At 41.8% G+C, this 22,875-nt stretch overlaps 1 protein-coding gene across 2 annotated transcripts in view; it reads right to left on the reverse strand.

Annotated features, from left to right (window-relative positions):
* Positions 1–732: 732 nt before the first annotated feature.
* SEL1L3 (sel-1 suppressor of lin-12-like 3 (C. elegans)) overlaps positions 733–22,875 on the reverse strand; it is a 91,288-nt gene continuing 69,145 nt past the window's right edge. For both annotated transcript variants that reach the window (XM_010839926.1, XM_010839925.1), the window contains 7 exons: positions 17,219–17,309; positions 17,002–17,086; positions 15,787–15,896; positions 11,470–11,597; positions 10,434–10,536; positions 10,278–10,350; positions 733–1,861 (listed from right to left, as the gene is read on the reverse strand). In XM_010839926.1, coding sequence (XP_010838228.1) covers positions 1,722–1,861; positions 10,278–10,350; positions 10,434–10,536; positions 11,470–11,597; positions 15,787–15,896; positions 17,002–17,086; positions 17,219–17,309 — 730 coding nt within the window. In that variant the 3' untranslated portion in view covers positions 733–1,721. The remainder of the gene's footprint in view (positions 1,862–10,277; positions 10,351–10,433; positions 10,537–11,469; positions 11,598–15,786; positions 15,897–17,001; positions 17,087–17,218; positions 17,310–22,875) is intronic.

The raw sequence follows: 22,875 nt of genomic DNA on the forward strand, positions 1-22,875 counted from the left end.
AGTTGTGTCCGTTGTCTCTTTGCAACACTCTGTTCTATAGCCCGCCAGGCTCCTCTGTCCATGGGATTCTCCAGGCAACAATACTGGAATGGGCTGCATTTCCTTCTCCAGGAGATCTTCCCCACCCAGGGGTCCAATGTGAGTCTTCTACACTAGCAGGTGGGTTCTTTATCACTAGCGCCACCTGGGAAGCCCTGTTATCCTACTTAAGCCTCATAAAAAACCCAAGAGGTGGGTTATATGGCCAATATTTTGTAAAACAGTAATCTAGGACTCAGAGAGGTTAATCACTCACCCCAGATTACAGAGCTAGTAAGCAGCAGAACCAGAATTTGTATCCAGGGCTGTCTGACTCCAAAGCCTAATGTTTTCACAAGCAGGAAGGACAATCTTTGCTAAAACAAGAACAGTACACAGAGGAGGAAGAGGATGGGCTACAGACTTAGCAGAACTGATAGAAACCCAGCCTTATAACAGCAGAGCCCTGAGACAATGGCTGATACTGTGTGAACATCACAGGGCTCAGTCCCTGAGCTCAGGTTCCCTGGAGAGGAGACTCCTGCCACCTCTCTATCCACAAACGTTAATGTTTACCAGTAATAATCCCTCTCATAAGGGGACTTTTTCTTTTTGCCTCCTTGAGGTGAATGTATGGACTTTAGGACTTTGTACAATGACAACAGTTAACTACAAAAAAATTTTTAAAAAAGCAACCACTTCCTAGGAGTCAATGGTATAAAAATAATTTTTATTTACTACTGTAAATAAAGTAGTGCAAAGAGTAGTTTGGACCCACAATATTGCATTACTGATTTATTTACTACCTTAGCAGCAAACAGTGTGGGCAGTTGGCTCTTTCTCTTCTCTCTCTCTCTCTCTCAGACACACACACACACACACACACACACACACATCCCTACGCAGATGCAGGCAGGCATAAGGGGTGGGGAATGAGACTATGAGCTAAAGGCTTGTTTCCTGCGTTTTCCACTGCTGCCAGTCTATTCTAATGGGTAATTCATGGAAAATACTACACTTAAATACTAAGAATTTTCTAAATGTTATTTTATGGATTGCAATTGAAAAGTAAACGACATCCAACAGTGTCATTAACTGATTTGGAAGCATTACGACCCTAGAAAAATTCAAGGAGAAAAATGCAAACCCATTTACAAAGCCATGGCCTTTCCTGTGTTTCCAGCCTTAACCTATTCATTTCAAGGTGCCTCAGAAATGCTGGTCTTAGATGTCAAATGGAAATCTGTCCGTGGGACTGCGAGGAGCAGGGCAGTGGCAAACACGCATACCAAATATTATCCAACTGGTAGAGAAGTCGCAATTTTCTGCTGTTTTAATAAAATGGAATGAACAAGGGGCTAAGATTCTTAAAATGCACCTCAGTGTATAAGGATTTGGATACACCACAAGGCAAACTCTGACTCCCTGTACACACAATCATTAGGCATGGACATCCAGAATAACCCAGTTAACCTTCCCAACACACCCCTGTGATCAACATGCTCCTTGTATTTGTTTGATAACCTTTGGTATAACCACTGTCTGCTCTGGGTATTTCTTTGATTAAAAAAAAAAAGACACCAAGTGCAAAATTCGCATCCAGCTGAGAAGACATTTAAGGTGTACAATGCCCCAGCCACAGCTCTCCAGTACCAATTGTTGAAAGGATTCTCTCTCATCTGGAGAGACCTGGATTGCACAGTTCACCCACGTGGCTCTGGATTGTTGGTGATGGTGGGCTGGTCCTGAGCGGAGGCATCTGCCGTTGGAGTCACAGCTGGACTTGCAGTGGGGTCCGTAGCGTTTGCGGAGACCCGGGCTGGCATCAGGTGGGAACTGCTGGCTGCAGAGACACGTGCACAACACATGCTGAATCCTCAAAACAGTGTGTAGAGGACACACAACCACACCTGGACTCTAGCAAGCCAGAAGAGATGCTGCTCGTCTAGTGTCCTTGATACTATAAACAGATGAGCAACTTAGGACCCATTATCTGGGTTCTTTGGACTTTGGTGTTTCCTCCTATAAAAGGCAATTGGAATAGATATGCAAAGATCTCTGGGAGTCTTAAAATTATGCTGCAAATTCCAGGTAAATATTAAGAAAGAAAAAAAAAGAGGAAAAGAAAGGGAAGAAGGTGGAGGGAAGGAAGGAAGGAAGGAAGGAAGGAAGGGAGAAACAACTCTTGGTCTATGTTTTCTATGGTCAGATCTCTCTCTCTCTTTTTTTTTTCATTTGGTATTGATGCTATGGATTATAGCAATCAATCAGAAAAGTGTTAGTTTCATTCACATTCCGATTCCATTTGGATGATATATCAAATTTGATTTAAATTGACTTATTTAAGTACATGTATATAAACTTTGGAAAACATAATTACCAGGCTTAATTATTTATCATTCTACCTTTAGTAAGAAGCTTGGACCACCATAAAGATTAGGGAGGCTTATAAAGTTTTATACTTTATGTCAATAGTTTTCAAGTGGAGGTAATTTTGATTTCCAGGAGACAGTTAGCAACGTCAGTAGACATTCTTGGTTGTCACAACTGAAGGGTCAGGTGCTACTGGCATTTAGTGGGTAGAAGCCAGGGATGCTGCCTAAGCATCATAAAATGCCTATGCCAACCTCCCCTACTCCCATCAACAAGGAATGATTCAGCTCCAGATATCACAAGTGCTGAGGCTGACACACCTGCGTTAGGCACCGAGGTTGAGATATATCCTGGTCCGTCCATAAGACTGGGCTCTGGGACCTGGCTGCCCTGCCTTTAATCAGTGATGTAACCTTGGACAAGTTACCCACTCTCTTTCTGCCTCTAAAAAAAAATGGGCAAAATAAGAATGCTGCTGCTGCTGCTGTGTCTCTTCAGTCGTGTCCGACTCTGTACGACCCCATAGACGGCAGCCCACCAGGCTTCCCGTCCCTGGGATTCTATACCTTATTGCCATAAGGACTAAATGAATTAATGCATATTCCGTTCTTAGAACAGTGTTTGGTTTGTCTACATACTGATTAGATGTTAGCTATTACTACTAGTGACCTGGCTTACTATGGTAATGTATTGATTTATCAATTTCTGGGGCCTGGCTGGCAGGACTGATGAAAGCATTTGTTTCTGGGATGCCTACGGCTCACTTTTAGACCCCAGGAGCTTATGAAAATAGCTAAAACTTTGAAGCCAGAAAACTGAGGAGTCACATGGTCCTGCCAGTTCCCAGTTGCGGAGCGAGCTTGGGCAAGTTACTTAACCTCTCTGAGCTGCAGTTTCTCTGTCAAATGGGGTAATATGACATGTGGCTAGTACAGTGGCCATGCTTTGTGGGAACAATTGCTAGTTCGCCTTTAAGCAGTGCTCTTAAGTTCTGCAGTCCTTGAGTCAGTAGGTGGGATCATTTTTAAAGGTTCCCAAATGTCCATCCTGAAATGTACCAACTTGCAGAAGATGCCACCAGATGTTGATCATCTGACTTCTGGATAAACTCTTCAAGATTTCCACCTCTGAGAGGCTATTCTAGACAAATCAGGAATGGGCTCCAAAGCCTCTGACCTTTTTGAATATGTAAAGGAATTCTTCAAGGAACCCTCTCCAATATCTACAGAAGACTTTGTGAATCCAGAGACTGTTCTGAAAGAACAAAACAGTGGTGGTGGTGGTGCGGGGTGGGGGGTGGTGCCCAGGTGTTATGTAATGATGTGACACTTCTAGGCCAGAGTCATCACTCCGGCAGGTGACCTAACCATGGCAGGGACTGTGATACCCGGTGATTCGGTAGAAAGACCATTTGGAGTCAGGAGACCTATTCTAGGCAAATCACATTTATCAATCACTAGTAGGCAACTTTGGGGTAGATAATGAATGGCAGACATTTCAGTCCTAAGATGATGCTTGAATCTCACAGGCCTTGGTTTCCTCATCTGTAAATTGAGGGGCTTGGATCGCATGGTGTCCAAGACCTTCTCAGGACCAAAGATTTATCCTTCTGATGATTCTTTGAGGAAGTTAATGAAGTACTAAGTCACCTATTTTTCCATTTCAAGCTCAGGGAAATGTTTAAATCACCATGGTAACAAGATAAATCAGCAATCAGTTTTCTGATTAAAACAAAAAAGTGCCAATGTGTAAATGTAGAAAGAATGCATAATTAGCATTGCCACCACTGAAATCTTGTTAGAACATAATAAAAATGCTCAATGTTTCAGCAGTAAATTTGCTATTATCCATGTGAGAACTCTTCCATTTTCATCAGGAGTTTGCAATCATTGGACAAGCCTTGTCCCCTACAGTGGGTCATAATTTTAGAATGGCCTCTTTGTCTCCACTCACCTGGAATCCATTCTAATTTGATTACCGGACTAGAATCAAGGTAACCAGGAAAACCAGCGTGCTGCTTAAAAAATTGCAGAGTGCATTCCAGAGCCAAATAGAAGTGATTTTTGGATTATTTGTTGCGTGGGGGACCATTTCCTGTTCATTAGTGAGAAAAATCAAGAGTTGGCCCTGGGTTGGCAGACTGCAGTCCATGGACCTAATGTGACTTGCTGCCTGTTTTTGTATAGTTTGCAATCCAAGAATGGTTTTTGCATTTTGAAATGGTTGAATAAAAATCAAAAGAGTACTATTTTGTGATATGTGAGAAGTATATGAGATTTAAATAGTCACGTCCACAGTAGCATTTTATTGAAGACCAGTCTCATCATTTGTTTTCCAGTATCATCAATGGATGCTTTTGAACTATAATGAAAGTTGAATAGTTGTGACAGAGATGGCCCTCAAAGGCTCAAATGTTTATTATCTGGCCCTTTTCAGAAAAAGTTCGCCAACCTCTGTCGTGGACCATTGTAGGAAAAAAACCTGCTTGCCAGCTCACCAGATGTGAGCACAAAGAAAAGAAGAATAGTAGAGAATATATTGGGTGAATTGGGAGATAATTGAATATTTACAAAGACAGGGGAGGTGGGTGCGGGTAAGGAAGTGAGGGAGGGAAACTGAAAATCTGGAGATTAAATCTACTTCATTTGAGCCTCTGGCTCCAGCAGGGCCCAGCCCATGTAGAAAACCCATGTCATTTAAACATTTCTCATGAGTAAAGATACCAGTAGGGCACCAAGGGTAATGAGATAGGAGAAAAGTAAAATCTCACCATTAAATCACTCTGACTTTAAAGCTACTGCTTTTTTCATGAGCACCACTTTGTGACATTTTACTGTAATTTTAGAAGAAACCTCATTAACTGGAAATGGAGAGGACAGGGAAAGAGTAGGAAAAGGTTTAATTAATCTTGATCGTATCATCTTATTCTTTTTAAAAGACCCCTAAATTAACTACTTAGGGGAAACGGATGATGAGTTGGCTTAAATTTTGAATTGGCTGACATTAGTTCCAAAGGTGACCCTGTGTCATGCCCGGAGCTGGTAATTCTACAGATCTTGCTCTCTCCTCTGTATTATGTTTAGACATAAAGTTTACACTAATCTGAGGAAGGCAGGACTTTCTCTGAACTGGTCATTACATTGTCTCCCTCTATTCTCCCTTTTACTTTCTGCTAGGCAGCCAAGGCTCCATACTTTTTTTGGTCTCAGGGGAGATTTGTGACAAGAGAAATGGAGATGCTCCCAGACACACTTTGGGATTTTCCCCCCTCAAAGCCTGAGTCTATTAAGGCAATTATGCTTGGCATCTTTGACAGGGAGGGAAGAGGAAAAGTGCTTTAGAGATGCAATGAGGTGGGGAAAGGAGGTTTTTGGAGTGTGAGAAAGAGGCTGAGCCTGGCTGGGGGTGTAGCTCAGTGGAGTTCTCTTCTTGCCCTGCAGCAATCTGAGAAAGGAAGAGTTGGGGGAAGAATGGCTAATGGTGATCAGCTTTGGGACTCATTGATGACTCAGAAGCTGCAAAGCTGAAGGACCTGGAAGGATGCTGTAGGCTCAGGTCAGTGTGTATTCTGTTATCAGACTGATGATCATCTGAGTGGTTAGTGCCACCCAAGACCCATGGACCTTAGCACGTCCCTGGGAGGCGTCAGCTTCCAGAAAGACTGAACCAACTGGGGAAATGCAAGCTAGGAATCAAAAACAATTTCCCTCAAAGGAAAGAAAAGATCTTTTGTGTGTACACAATATTTTTTGTGGACTTATTCTGGTATGCTTGCTAAACTAATCGGTATCTTTGTTCAGCTGGTTTTTGAAAAAGAGTTTTACGTCTTAGAAAGAGTCTAACAGCAAAGAAAAGCATGCTAGACTCCAGTAGTGTTGTGATACTGACTGAGGTAAACAAGCTCTTTAAGTGTAGGCGTTACCTGCTGTCAGCATGCTTTAATGGAAAGGAAAATGCCCCAGAGACCACTACTCCTTAGGAAGCTCCCAGCTAACATTTCTTGAGTTCTAAAGAACCCTATGTCCTTTCATTTGGCTTTCTCAACTACAATACGAGGTAGGTGTACTTCTATTTTTGCTATTTTATTTATTTTTCTTTCTTTTCTTTAAAAAAAAATTTTTTTTGGAGTATAGTTGCGTTACAATGTTGTGTTAGTATCTAAGGTACAGCAAAGTGAATCAGCTATATAAATACATATATCCCCTCTTTTTTGGATTTTCTTCTCATTTAGGTCCCCACAGAGCACTGAGTAGAGGTCCCTGAGCTATACAGTAGGTTCTCATTAGTTATCTTTTTTATCCATAGCACCAATAGTGTATATGTCAATCCCAATGTCCCAGTTCATCCCACTCTCCCCCCAGCCCGTCCCCGCTTGGTATCAGTATGTTTGTTCTCTATGTCTGTGTCTCTATTTCTGCTTTGTAAATAAGATGGTCTTCTGCTGTTTTAGAGAATGGGAAACCGAGAAACAGAGAGGGTCCCTCCCTTGCCAAAGGTCACACAACTAGAGACAGGCCGGAATCTCAGCAGCCTGAGCTGTCAGCTACTGTCCCGCACCACTAGCCTTCTGAATGCAGGACAATTTAATGTGGCAAACACAGTGAAATGTTGACTATATATCACAAAGCGAATAAACTCAGGAGGAAAATGAAGGTAGCTGGAGCTGAACGCAAAATGGATGGACAGTTCAATTTAAAGGTCTGGCCATAAATCATTAGTTTTTAAAAACAACTGACAGTAAAACATGCAAATCACAAAATGACAAAGATCCCTAACTTATGGCACAATCCTCCCACCCAGAGCCTTAAGGGAGGCTCTGAGCCCACAAATCCTGTCCCTCTGTACTCTGGCAGTCAGCATCCGGGCTGCATTCCTGCACCGGCTACACCATGGTCAGGGTTACCACCTGCATCTCTACAGGACGTTGGCTCATCCAGGAGGTTCCTGGGGCAGAAACGTTGCCCTCTCAGGACCCCTCTGCAGTGCTTCTCTTCTTCTCTGTGCTCCAATCCCCTCTTGCCCCATCGCCCAATCACTGATGGAGTACCCTCTTATTTCAAAACTAGGGACAAATCTGTACTTATGTTGAAGACTTAAAAAATATGAAAATAATTTACTACATACTTTAATTCAATGCTAGTCCTAACAGGGCTGGTAGGGACCCCCATGGAGGCATGTTTTGGAAATACCTGCTGCTGCTGCTGCATCACTTCAGTCGTGTCCCACTCTGTGCGACCCCATAGACGGCAGCCCACCAGGCTCCCCCATCCCTGGGATTCTCCAGGCAAGAACACTGGAGTGGGTTGCCATTTCCTTCTCCAATGTATGAAAGTGAAAAGTGAAAGTGAAGTCCCTCAGTCGTGTCCGACCCTCAGCGACCCCATGGACTACAGCCCACCAGGCTCCTCCGACCGTGGGATTCTCCAGGCAAGAGTACTGGAGTGGGGTGCCATTGCCTTCTCCGTTGGAAATACCTAGAGTTTTTGTTTTTACTTCTAGGCCCTTGTGACTCCAAGTATGACCCACAGAATAGCTCTGTGGTTGCAACCTGAAACCCTGTACGAAATGTAGGCTCTCAGAGGCCACCTCCAGACTGACTGACCTAGAACCTACATTTAACCAGATCCCTGCCTGATTTCTATGCACATTGAAATTAAGAAGCACGGGGCTAGGATATACATATTGAAATGCGTGTTATTTTATTATAATTGCTTTCTTTTTTATTTCTTCTTTATATCGCTGTTTAGAGTATTTTTAAAAATAAGTATATAGGCAGGTTACTTGTCCTTCATTTCAGGGTACCAGAAAATGTGTTAAAAAATATGTCTTATGTAAGATGACAATGGGTCAGAGGCAGATGGTAGCCCCTGCTGTAAAGTATTGTGACTGAAAAAGCTCAGATGTCAGCTGCCCTACATCCTTTCTTGGATTTTATTTTGTGATTTTGGGTAAACCATGTCATTCCTGTAGCCCCCATTTTACCATCTGTAAAATGAAGGGCATAGAATTAAATTATTTTATATATATATATTCAGACTTCTCCGGTGCTCACCAAAGGGAAGAGGTATGTATATAAAGAAGCAAGTTAAAGAGTTTGAAAAAAGTGAAGAGAAAAAGAGAATGAAAGAGCAAAGGATACATAGGAAGGGGAAAACATATCAAAAGGCAGGAGGGACAGGGAGATGGAAATGTGGAGGGACTGATAATGAAGCTATGGAGAAAGGAAAAAAAGATGACTTCTGATAAAAGCCATTCTACCAGCCCATGAATTTTCATGGCTACCAGCTGGCATAAAATCATAAAGACAATTTTCAGCTCCTCTAACGGAATTGCATTTGTAATAATCATAACAATATTTCTACAGAGTAAAAATGACAAAGATAATTTGAAATGGAAAACACTGACAAGATGCAAAATAAATGTGCTCTACCTGGCAACAAATTTAGGGACGGGACAGAATTTGCATGAGGAAAATTTATCAGCCGGCATGCTACAGGGCATCAGACCTGGAAGGGTTTTTGATGGTTCCTTATTAACCTCCTCAGGTAATCAGGGAAAATGACTCTGTATTAGCCTCTCAGAAGAGTGACTTCCATCTCACCATCGAATATGTGCTGAAATGCACTCCTTTTGCTTTTCATTATTTGCTACACAAACAGCGGCTGTGCCGATGCTCAAACGCCATGTCCAGTCCTAATGTATCCATTTGTAAATGTCCCTGCCGGTCTTCATGCATAATTCGGTCCTGGTATAGCTTCCCAGGTGGTGGGGAATTGGAATTCTCTACTGAGAGGCGTTCGCAAACGTGAGCACCTACTCAGTGTGAGGTCATAAATGATGAGACCAAGGCCTTCCTCTGACTCAGCTGATGGTCTCATAGGAAAGACAGACACCACAGCGAACTTTATCAAGAGGGTTTTATATACCAAATAAACATAACATCTAACATTGAACTACAGTTGTCATTTTAGTGCCATGAGTATTTTTTTTCACTGAGCCCTCCTAACAGCCCTGAGAAGTAGCTACTGTTATAACTTTATTTTACTGACGAGAAATTAGAGGATCAGGAAGGTGAATAACTGTTCATAAGTCACACAGCTAATGAGGCGATACGCCTGGACTCTAAACCCAGCTAGAAGGACCGCCCCACCCTAGTTCAGAAAAGAACTACTGACTAGGGGAAGCCACACTAGCCGAAACGCTGGCTCCATTAGCCCTCTCGGCCCCTCCCTCTGAATCTAAGTGACTGGGTATGTTATTCATCACAAGAGCTTCTTTATCATCCCACATGCTTGACTGGGATAAACAGGAAGACTTTGTGCCAGAGGGAGCCTTGGACCTGAGTTTTAAGACACACAAAGTATAGTTTTGGTGTGTGTGCACGTGTGCTCAGTTGCTCGGTCTTGTCTGACTCTGTGACTCCCAGGATTATAGCCCTCCAGGCTCCTCTGTCCCTGGAATTTTCCAAGCAAGAATACTGGAGTGGGGTGCCATTTCCTCCTCCAGGAGATCTTCCGGACCCAGGGACTGAACCCCCATCTCCTGCATTGGTGGGTGCATTCTTTACCACTGTGCCACCTGGGAAATCCATAGTTTTTTTGATAGCAGGTATATTTTCAATGGGAGTAGACATTTTTGTTAAATTTCTTAAGCACCGTATTTTTTTTGTTTTTTAAATCCTTGCTTATTTTGAAAAGTATAACAATACTTGGAGCCTTGCATCAGCCAGAGATTACCATATAGCCCTAGGGGTAACCATCATTTTGTGAATGATCCTCCTAACAAAAAGCAACAGCATGGCCAAGGAGGGAAACTGTCATTTTTCTAGTAGGGAAAAAGAATCACTACTTTTTTATATATGCGCCCAGCTTTTTGTAAATCTTTACCTGAGACAGACTGGAAATATTGCACAGTCCAGGCGATCAATATGGACAGCAGGAAGGTTCCCAGGAAGTAGATCTGCAAACATCCGAAGCAGATGTCAGATGACTGATAGAAGGCAGGGACCACGAGGGCAGGGCTGGGGGGAGACGGTTCCTTACCAGCGCAGAGTGCAGTACAGCGCCCCAGATCAGCCGGAGGTTAAGGTAAAGCCAGGCCAGGGAGCAGGGGCTGAAGGACTCCTCATTGCTATGGCTCCAGCACCTGCAGACAAACAGCACAGGGCATCCTGACAGTGTTGGAAGACATTGGTAGCATTGCCAATATTTGCAGATCCTCAAACCCATGTCCTTCTGTTTTGAGTCAAATAAGCACATGTAAGATGAGGGGAAAAAGAAATAAAGCAGTTCTGAGGAGTCTGAGCCTACATGGAAATACTAGACACCCAGGCAACAATCTCAGAAAAGGTCAGTCTTATCATTTATAAAAAGACATTTCAATGAAGACCTTGCAGCATGCAGACTGCCAAGTAACACTTTTGTCTGTCTGTCCAAAGTCCAGACACAGGGATACCTCTCTATCTGCAGAAGAGCATCATCTAATTGGACACTATTTTTTCCACTCTCATGGAAAACCTGCGTCAGCATTTTAACTTCAGATCAAGCACATTCTATATCTCAGTCCTCAGTTACTAGAAAGGGGAATTAAGTTTGGGTCCAGCTGTGTGTTCTCTAATTGAAGCAAATCCTGGGCCCTCTTCACATCAAGCACATTCTGTATCTCAGTCCTCAGATACTAGAAAGGGGAATTAAGTTTGGGTCCAGCTGTGTGTTCTCTAATTGAAGCAAATCCTGGGCCCTCTATAACCACTGACATTAGAAAATAAGGGGCTCTTCCCTCGTGGCTCAGGCAATAAAGAATCTGCCTGCAATGCAGGAGACTAGGGTTCGATCCCTGGGTCAGGAAGATCCTCTGGAAAAGGGAATGGCTACCCACTCCAGCATTCTTGCCTGGAGAATTCCATGGATAGAGGAGCCTGGTGGACTACAGTCCATAGGGTCGCAAAGAGTTGGACACAACTGACCAACTAACACTAATACTTTAGAAAATAAGAATAAGGATAACTTTAGCCAAAAAGCAAACACTACCCACTTGGATTCCCCAGCGTTCACAGTACTGAAGAGGCTCTGAACTCACCTTTCATACAGTTCCCGGAGGATGGAGATGTTATTAGAATGGATTGTTGGGTCAATTTCCAAGAAATCCAGAATATGATGTGGGATTATAGCACCTTCCTCTATTAGCAGTGCCAGGTTAAAAAATCCCTGAAAACAAGCCACAAACCAAACTCATTCTTTCCTTATAATAAAACTTAGACGTACACTCATCAGAATATAAACTTTTACAACCTCTGGATTTTTCCTCAGTCTTTAGAGCCAGATGGCTTTGTCATCTTCATTGATAAATTGTTTCCCTAAATATATGCATCTGAGAAACTTATTTGCAGGAGAACCAGGAGGCTTTCAGAGGCTACAGCGTCCCATCTGCTCAGAAGCCAGTCAACCGGGGGAATCTGTCCTCCTGCTCACTCTCTCAAGACAGAACTTTCTGGAAAACATGCCCTTGAGTTATCAACAAAACCAGAACACTGAGTCAAAGGCAATCCGCATCATTACATTACTACCCTGGGTCACCATCGGCATGTCAGAAATTGAACAAGCTGTGGCTGTGGGCGCTGATGGAGAGGGTCTCTGATACACATAGTCATGTATGAGTGTTTGACTCATCTTTCCTAGGCTAGTGAGGCAAATCTCCTCTTCTGATTCCTCTTGGCACAAATCCTCTACTCTGGCATGCTTCCCTACCTCTCCCTTATTAAAATCTTCTTCTTGACCCACAGAGGTAGGGACTACCATATTACGCTGTGCAGGTGCAATAAAATCACACAGTTAAGAGCCTGATGGTTGAGATGCTTCATAAAGAATGACAACTATTATAGTACCTGGAGGAGATGCACCATCCATCATGAGCTGAGCATGTGGCCAGACCAAGAAATAAACAATGATGCATAACTTATCATTAGGGCTTTACAGAGTCCAAAGAGTTGTTGCCCTTCAAAGAATTAAGTCATACTTTAATGACTTATATCCTCCCTTTTCTTTCATTTAGTTGATTCTAAATAAAAGTCACCAACCCTTGGTTTGTAAACAGCAGGAGTCTCACAAGCGTGCTATGATCACGATAAAATAACAGAGCCAGCATTTCTGAGTGCTGTTGTATATGAGGCTTTGTTCTGTTTTATATATATTAACTCAATCCTCATAGCAACAAATCAAGATAGGCTCTATTACCCTGTATACTACTATTACTAGGAAGCTGAGACACAGAAAGGTTAAGGAATTTGCCCTATGTCATGCAGCTGGAAAGGGGATTCAAATGCAAGCAGACCGGATTCACAGTCCCAAATCTTAAGCTCCACTATGCTGACAAATAATTTCTTAATAGTTATAGGTCTCTTTAAATTTTACACACACACAAAAGCAGAAAACAGACTATTTCTTCACTTTTTGAAAGAAAGGTCCTCTTAAAATGAGGTATTAGAAGAAAAGAATAAAATGACTTTATAAAATTGTAAAGTCTCAGAACAATGGAAAAATAACATGGTTAAAATAAATGAGACAACGGACTAGGGAAATATTTATATGCAATGTAATAGCTTAAAATTCATTATCTATTGGCCAAATGTATAAAGAACTAATTATAATTTAAATTGAAAAATACCACAACTCCAACAGATAAGCAGACAAAGAGTAAGAACAGAGAATTCACATAAGAAAATATGAAGAGTTAAATAAATTATCATAGATAAGTATATGTAAAAGTGTTCATCCCCAGCAGTGGTCAAATACAGACAATTTAAAACAATAAGGAAGGATCAACTTGTATTATTCAATCAGCAATATTAAGCCATGAAAATATCCAGTGCCGATGTGATTTCCGTTAACCTCTTATACTTAAGTCCTGCTTGGTGATATATTGATTGGGAAACAACTTCAGAAAGCAAATCAGCCATATACTATTATTATGAGCCATAAAACAATTTAGACTGTTTGACTTAGTAATACCATTTCTCAGATTATAAAGAAATTAATCAAATGGAGGTAAAAGGTAGAAATACAAACATGTTCATTGTAGTACTTACTATATTTGCAATGTAATAGGAAATGACCTTCACATCTTCCTTAATAGACTTCCTTAGTAGACAAAAATAATGTCTATTTTTTAATGCTGTGCCCCCACCACTAAGCAGTGTCTAAGACATGGCAGGACTACATAAACATGTGTCAAATCAATCAATACATTAGTGAACAAGATATAATAAATGTCCATGAAAAGATAAAACTTAATAAATTACATTCTATCAGCTTAACAGAGTATGGGGCAGTAGTTAAGAGTAATAATTACAGAGATTAGGCAATAGGAGGCACATATTCCTGCAATATGTGAGAAGGAGCAGATTTTTCAAGTGGTCCATGTGCTCTAGTTACCATTACAGAGACGACTGGCTTGTGGCCAGGACTCAGAAAGGCATGAAAACTGAAGGAACTGGAAAAAAAAAAAGACCAAAGGAATAAAGCCCCCTGACATGACATTATGGGTGCATTCTTCAATATTTTTCTCTTTAAAAATTATTCTTTAATGTTTTTATAACATTATCTTTTGAAAAATAAAAACTCAGAATTAAAAAAAAAAAAAAAGGCCCAGGCCTGATTTTGAGTAACAACAGATGCCATTTAGGGGAGTTTGGCTCTCGAGCAAATCCTTTTAGCACCCAAATCTATTTCATTCCAGAACAAATAACAATAGTTTAGGCTAGATCATGTCCACTGAGCATACTGAGAGATGGGCTGGGCACTTTACATCTAGCATCTCATATATCTTTGCAACCTATGATTTGGATGTTATTATTATCCTCAGTTCACAAATGAGAAAATCAAGACTCAGTACTTGAGTGACTTTCTATGTCCAAATAACTGTGAAGTGACAGAGATATGGGTAAAAGGAACATAGTGCCTCCTTTTTAAAAAAAAAAAAAAAGACTGAGGTGGGAATTCTCTGGCAGTCCAGTAGCTGGGGCTCTGTGCCGTTACTGCCAAGGGCCCAGATTCAATCCTTGGTCAGGGAACTTAGAAACTAAGATCTCAAAAGCTGAGTGGCATGGCCCAAAAAAAGAGACCGAGATAGGAATGTTTCCAACTTTTGCTCTGTGATCAGATCACAAATCACAACACCGGAAATCTGCGGCATAAGACAGTAACAGCTATTCTAACTTTCATCATGAAATGGCCTTGAGGTCCTTACAAGAGCATTTTGATTAGCAAATATAGAAGGAATGAGAGAAATAGAAAATTATCGTTAGCACACCACAGTTGGTTGCCTGAACATTGTTGCAGGCAAGAGTTACTGAAGGATATTAAAATCAGTGGGCAGAAGTTTGAGGAGAAATAGAATATTTGCATGGTCGCAAATTCCCTTCCCCAAACATCTATAAATTAGAAAGAGAAAAAAATATTAACATTACAGGGAAGAAACCCAGCAGAAACCGCCTTCACTGAGTGAATAAGATCAACCTCCCCAGTAATAAGACACCATGCATGCCTCGTATGATACGCTGAGAAGGACACCTCACATCTGGGCTATCCTTACCCCAGTGCAGAAACTCTATATATTCATGAGAAAAAAGGAGACAGACACAAATCAAGGGACATTCTACACAATATCTGACCAGCAGCCTTCAAATGTGCCAAGGTGATGAAAGACAAAGACTAGGAATGGGCCCAGATGGAAGAACTCCAAAGAAAGATGACAACTAAATGCAGTGTGGGATCCCGGAACACAAAAGTAACGTTAGCGGAAAAAATAGTGAGATCCAAATAACTTCTGCCGTATAGTTACTGGTACTGTCAACACTAATTTCTTAGTTTGATAATGGTATTATGGTTATGTGACCTTTCTATAATTCTACAAATATTCCAAAATAAGAAGTCCCCCCTCTCCCGAAAAAAAAGGTCACTGAGAATAAAGTTCTATCACTAAAGCACTGACTCAGCTATACAAGTAAACTCCTTCCCATTTTGACCTCTTACAGTTGCTTGAGTTTCTACCTGGTGAGTTAGTTTGATGGAATCTGATAGAAAGACTCCTGGGTTTGCAGTCAGGAGACCTGGGTTTAGGCTCTGACTGCTTCATCTATTACCTGGTTGTTTAGCCTTGAGCATTTTATCACCTTGTCACAATCTTGGCATTCTTTACTATAAAATAGGTCCACTGACCCCTATTCCCACAAGATTGTTATGAGAATGGCATGGGAAACATAGTAAGTGCTTGATAAAGGTTCACCATGCTGATTAGTGGCCTCAGAGAGGTTGTGAGGGGCTCATGAAAATGAATGAGAAGCGGATTTGCAACCTCAGGAACGAGCACCACCAGGAGCTCATTTCCGTTGCTATTTACCTGTGAGTCTCCATCCAGCGCTGCTTGGGCGTACATCTGCACAGACAACTCAAGGTCTTGTGACTGGTTTTGGTGGCCATAGTAGTAAAGATCTCCCATTTTCAAATATGCTGCAGGACAAGAATTACAGGTCCATTTGTCAAGTGGTTTGATTTCAGATCGATATTTTAGAAGAATGGCTCATTTGCATTATTTCAAATTTTTTCCACCAGAATCTGAATACAGATACATCTTTAGGTTTCCTTGCTGTTAGGAGGGGGAAAATGATTTCTGCATTTCTCCATTTCTGAACACATTTTCTTGCTTGGCTGGGTACCTCTCCTACATGGAGACTATCCAGTGAAAATCAGTCTGCAACCTCACAGTCCAATCAGCCAAGGATGTTTGCAGTATTAAGGTTTTGCTGCCTGGGTTTTATGATTGATGAGCATGTCTTTACTCTGTTTAAGCCATATGTTTTATTTTTTCTCTAAGGAAAAATTTTAAGAGTGTATGTATCTCTCAATGTCCAATCAGAAAAAGAATCCACGTTGGACCATTCAAAACTGGGATTTTGCAACTGGCTATGAGTGTTGGAAGAGCTGAAAGGACAAATGGGAAAGAGTAGGCAACCTAGAGATTAGCAATGAGGGAAGCTACAACCTTCCCAGAACTCGGGGCCAGTTGAGACCACAGAGGATGGACTGCCAGGCAGGAGCTGGGACCATGGAAGTGCAGCCATTGACAGAGATACAGCCCAAAGCAGACAGAGAAATGGAGAAATATTTGGGCTTCTCATCTTCTCCCACCCTGACATTTCCTGCCTGCGCCTCCCATTGGCTGAAACTAATCAGATCCAAATGGGTCTGGGAACTGTAGTTCCTGAGGGTCAGCCTCCTATCACACAGAGCAGAACCAGGTAGACAGGGAATCCATCTGAGGGCAAAAGGGTAAATGCCTGGCCAGGGACTCTCCAGAATAGCTTTCTCTTATAAATTCTCGCTGATTCCTTAGAAAATGGTGGATCTAAGCATTCAGTAGACGATGGATGAGGAGAAATGCTCTGCTTGAGATTGAGAGCAGAGTTTAGGCAAGATCTTAATGGCTGAAATTTTTCACTCTCTTTCTTAATTGTTTAGACATACCACACTTCACACAAAGCTGTTAGATGTTCCCTGTTACCAAAGATTAAAAGCCTCCAAAGCTTCAATTTAGTACCCGTTTCTCTATACATACCAAATGAAGGAGCATCGATTTGAAAAACAGAGAAATTATAGTATCTCCAAACACAATTAACACCCAAGTATCTCTTGGCCAGGTCCTAAGGGAATGAAGGGGGAGAAAAAGTTAACTCATTAATATTTTGGCCAAGTGACTGATTTTGCCTCCATAAAACCCAATTCATTATCCTTAACCTTAGAGCTTCTAGTCTGAGGAGAATACATTTACTTACTGGCCTCTCCTCACAGATGTGTGCTAAATTTGTCTGTGACACTTCAATTCCAGTTTCTGCTGCTAAAACATAATACAGCAAAGCTTCATGCCTAAAAATAGATGATTAATAATAAATTTCATATAGTGGCTTTTACTAATATTCACAGAGAGCTTTATATTCACACATAAGAGGGCACAAAATAAGCAGTTTTTTTTAAAGCACAAAATCATGAGGTTTTTTTTTTTTTTTTAATAAATACTGTTGTTAAAAATACTGCATGCACTGATTTATTTTCTATCTTAAAAGGCTGAACTCACAGATAAGGTTGGGGAGCTGGTTGATACAACAGCGACCTCTACTGGCCGAATGACACGTTGAGTGCTGCCTAGGGAGCTGTCTATCGGCTTTGGGTCCTTGAAATCCTTCCATCCTCCATCCTCCATTCTCCATCCTCGCTTAGAGGAGATAAGTGGTATTAAGAAAAAGCTCTGTGCTTTTGAGTCCTGTTTTGTGAAGGGCTTTATGAGGCTTAGGACTCTGAACAAGCTTAATTAAAGCTGAGCTTTTGTGGTACATTAGAAGTTTGGCAAAGGAGAAGCAGTTTACAAGGGGCTTGATACCAATGGTCAAAAACACATTAAAAAAAAAAAAGTATTCAAGACCACTGGTAATTGAATAATTGCAAAACAATGAGACCACCTGTCATCTGTTGAAAGGTTGGCACCCGATTCATAATCCGGATAACGGCAAGGGCTTGGGGAAAATGGACATATTTCTCTAACCACTGCTAGTGGGAAGCAGTAGCAATTGATGCAACTGTTAAATGTGAGAGCCTTACAAATGTACATACCACCTGGCCCAACAGTTCTGCCTCATGAAGGTTTATTCCAAGAACCATGTGTAAAATAGCCGTCGGGAATTTGCTGTATGGCTCAGGAAACTCAAACAGGGGCTCTGTATCAACCTAGAGGGGTGGGGTGGGGAGGGAGACGGGAGGGAGTTTCAAAAGGGAGGGGATATATGTATACCTATGGCTGGTTCATGTTGAGGTTTGACAGAAAACAACAAAATTCTGTAAAGTAATTGTGCTTCAAAAAAATTAAATTAATTTAAAAAAATAAAAAAATAGTAAATTAAAAAAGAAACAATCAGAAACATGCAAAGACTCTGTGACAACAGAGCTCATGTCAGATCTGTGTATATCAACGATGACAACATCAAAAACCCCACAAATATCTGTAAACCAGTGGCTCGTTCAATTAACCCATGGTGCAGCCACTTTCAGAGGAGGTCATTAAAGTGATGTTGAAGAAGAGCATTCAAAATTGTAGAAAGGTGTCTATGCCAAATTTTCCATTGGGTGAGAAAAGCAGGATAAAAAACAGTGCAATCTCATTTTTGCAAAACAAATATAAAACTGAATACACACATGGACATACATATGCAGATGCATATATGCAGAGAGAAACAACTACTTAAAGCGATCCACCAGAACGCTAACAGTACTTATCTCTAGGTGCTGAGAGTGCAAGCAATTTTTTTTTAACTTATCTGATTTCCTCCATTTTCTTTTGTGTTACCCATTCCATAAGTTAAAATTTTAACTATAAATGGTTGTTTCTAAAGCTTATTTTTCATTTTCAGTGGCTGACATTAAGAACTCTTCATTAATTTTAGCTCCATCTAAGAACTGTTTAAGAAAGGGCAGGGCAGGGGGCTGGAGACAGTCATCTTTTCTTTTGTTGGCCACACCTCATGGCATGCAGGATCTTAGTTCCCCAACCTGGGATCCAACCTGTGCCTCCTGCAGTGGAAGTGCAAAGTGTTAATCACTGGACCCCCAAGAAAGTCCCAGGAGGTCATCTTTTCTACATGGCTAAAACAGCTCCTGGCAGGCCTTCTCGTGGGGACAGAGAGAGATGATTGGGGGTCAAATTAGGACAGGCAGACCTTCAATCAGACATCCCAGGTCATGGCTGCTGAGTGTGCTGATTTCTGGCCTCCGAGATACCCAAGGCAGCTGACCAATTAGGCATGACTCATGCTCAAGAGATAAGGCTGGCTAAGCAGCCATGAAAGGAGTGTAACAAGCCACGTAACAAGCCCACAACTGAGACTGCAACAACACAAAAGGCCCCAGGCATTTTCTTACATAGCCTCCAAGAATCATGTTTGGTGACAAGAATCCTCAGAGTGGACTCTAGATGGAGGACCCTCGAGGAAGGTTCAGCAGCAAGACCCATCCTACAATAAGGTCCCATCCCAAAGGTCTTATAATCTCAAACACTCAGGTTTGCATCAGTGCTTCAGTTTCCCCCAGGGATGGATGAGGGAAGGAGATGGTAGAGAGTTGTCGGCCCAAGGTCAGATGTCAGGGGGGCTCCCTCTGCTGCCATCATGGAACAGGGTCATATTACTGCAATGTTAAGAAAATAAGTTTTTCTTAGACAGTGGTTGGGCAGACTGTTAGATTTTGGGAGCAGGGGACACAGGTTGACATTTCCTGTAAAAACAAAGTCACTATGATAAATTTTATAAAGACAATACCTTGTCTCTAAAGTTACTTGGGTGGTGGGAGAGGGAAGAGAGGAACACATTTTATAGGAAGACTTCCACTGCCTGGGGCTTTCCACGTGGCTCAGTGGTAAAGAATCCGCCTGCCAATGCAGGAGATGCAGGTTTGATCCCTGGGTCTGGAAGATCCCCTGGAGAAGGAAATGGCAACCCACTCCAGTATTCTTGCCTGAGAAATCCCATGAACAGAGGAACCTGGTGGGCTACAATCCATGGGGTTGCCAAAAGTCAGACATGACTTTATCAGCTAAATGACGATAACAACCTTCCATTGACCAATTATTGTGTCAGTAGAAGCCAGGAGGAAATTTCACAGAATTCTCAAGAGTTTCCTTCGAGGAAGCACTGAAATCATCAAAAAGAAGTCTAAAAACTTTGACTTCCTGGAGATCCAGTGGTTAAGACTCTGCGTTTCCACTGTAGGGGGCACAGGTTCAGTCTCGGGTCAGGGGACGAAGATCCCACACGCCCAGTGGCAGATAAAAAAAAAAGAAAGAAAAAGCACTGAACAGAAATCCACCTCTGTCTTCCATTTTACAGAAGCCATGGAATCCAAAACCACCATCATCCATTTTCATATATTCAAGAGTGAACTCTAGGCAAGCGTCAGACACTGAAGACCAGATTCTCTCAACTTACGAAGACTTCAGAGACAGGATACCTCTGCCGAAACCCTACCTACATTCAGCCTCCCAGCACTTTGCTCTTACTTGTGTCTCAACTGAGATTGCCTGAAAGTATTAATTACAGACATTTCTATCCATCTATTCACAGGATAAACATTTACTCAGTATTTTCTCTGTGTAGGGGGCCCAGAGACAAGCCGGAAATCTGTACCATCCTTCCGTGAACTTCCTCAAGGTTTAGGAAGCTGACCAGGGTGTCCAGCTTTATTTCCAATGTGCTAAAGTGAACTAGTCGCCCAGGCAGTCATTCTGATGGGGACTGGGGTGGGGGTGCAGAGAGAAGCGGATTAAAGAGCGAGTGTAGGGGCACATTTGCTACCCTCCCACTTCAGACTCGGCACATCCATTTATAGAACTTTTATAATGATACATCTTAATAATCAATCCTTTGGCTGCTTGCTGAGAACTGTGAATTTGAGTTTCTCTGAGCAGTTTCTCAAACAATCCAATTATTTTCTCTGGATTCTTTTCTGCCAATGCCTGAAGCAGTCCAAACTGGAAATATATATATATATATGAAAAAAAAAAAAATCCTGGGGTCTCAGTGGAACTTAGGACCCTGCTCCAAGGCAAAAAGACGCACTTCTTTAAACAGGAATCTTGCATGCCTGCTTGTCTTGCCTCAAGCTTACTAGAATCTGGCTAACCTCCAGGGTTAAGTGTTTGGGGGGTATAGTTAAGACAAAGGACAATAAAACACACAGCTCACAGATAAAACACGCAGCAGGATATGCAGGAAAGAAATGAAACATGACAGGTGACCTCTCCTTAGCTGACTTCTCCTGGTGTCCGAGGATGGCCTCGGGCATGACAGCATTACCTTCCGTATTTTGCCTAAGCAGCAAAACGCCCTGTTCTCAATCATGCTCCTCTTTTAAACTACCCCATATAAATCTCAGAACAACACAGAAAAGCACAAGCTCATCAAACTGACACATGTGATTTGAAAATAATGCCCAGAATAAATGCACTCACAAAAAATGAAAAAAGAGGTGAACTTGGGACAGTGATGGATGATTTAGTTCTATTACAGCAAAATAGATGGGACCCCAAAAAACACCATGTTGTGGTGTGGGGAGGCCAACGGCCATACATTTCCTATTTAACCCCGGAGGCGTTTGGAGGCTCAGAGAGAAGGAAAGGAGAAAAGCTCTTTGTCTCAAATATACTTTGACAAAGATACTCCCACCATAATGGGTACTAGGGGTTTCTTCCTGTTAGTAGGACAAGGTCTCAAGTCCAGATGAAGACACATCTTTAATAATACTTAGTATCAGCGTCAGAACTGGCAAGGCTATGAAGAAACAGAAATTTATATGGGGTTGACAGGAACGTAAATGGGTAAAACATTATGGAAAACAGTTGACGTTGTCTTGTAAAGTTGAACACATGGCAAGCCTGTGACCCTATTCCGAAGCATGTATTTTTGGAGAAATTCTTCCTACATGTCCTAGGATATACATAAAAAATGTGCATGGCTACATTGCTCTTAAGGGAAAGAACCCAAATATGTTAGAGCTGGTAAGTAAACTGCAGTATGTGACAGCAGTGAAAATGAATGACCTACATGTATCCAAAGATATGCATCCCAGAAACATCAAGTTAAATAAGCATGATGTTTATTTATGAAGAATTACATATGATATGACTCTAATGATATGAAGCTCAGAAACAAGTCAGATCTATTGCTCAGGATTATATCCATATAGAGCAAAACTATAAATCGAGAAATGGGCAGAAGGACAAAAGACTCACTAAATGGTTAGTTCTGGATCCTGGGGGCTGGGGTGGGTTTCATCTGGGAAGAACATGCAGGGGGTTTCAATGGTCTATTTTCTTAAACAGGTTGGTAGGGTTACAGGTGTTCATTTTATTGTTATGGTTTGGAACTTGGGCTTCCCTTGTGGCTCAGCTGGTAAAGAATCTGCCTGCAATGTGGGAGACCTGGGTTCGATCCCTAGGTTGGGAAGATCCCCTGGATAAGGGAAAGGCTAACTGAACTGAACCGAACCATCCTAGTGTTCTGGCCTGGAGAATTCCATGGACTGTATAGACCATGGGGTAGCAAAGAGTCGGACACGACTGACTGACTTTCACTTTGGAACTTATATACGTATTGCATATTATTGGTAGGCAGCAATTATTGAATGATAAAAGACATGGAAACAACTTACCTGGCCCAGGCTGCAGCTCCAGCTCAAAAGCTCAGATCCTTTAACCTAGATTCTGAACTAACTCCCCTATTCAGGTCCTTCCTTCTCTTCCCCATAATTTGCAGCTGTTTGGTTAAGCATCTCAGAACCCACCTCTATCATGTCACTACCCTCTCCTCAAACCATTATTGGCTCCCCACTACTTGACAAACTAAATAAAGCCTATATAACTGCTATTCAGACTCCCGTAACAGCACCTCTT

The sequence above is a fragment of the Bison bison genome, unplaced genomic scaffold, assembly GCF_000754665.1.
Source record: "Bison bison bison isolate TAMUID 2011002044 unplaced genomic scaffold, Bison_UMD1.0 scf7180017864136, whole genome shotgun sequence".
Lineage (NCBI taxonomy): Eukaryota > Metazoa > Chordata > Mammalia > Artiodactyla > Bovidae > Bison > Bison bison.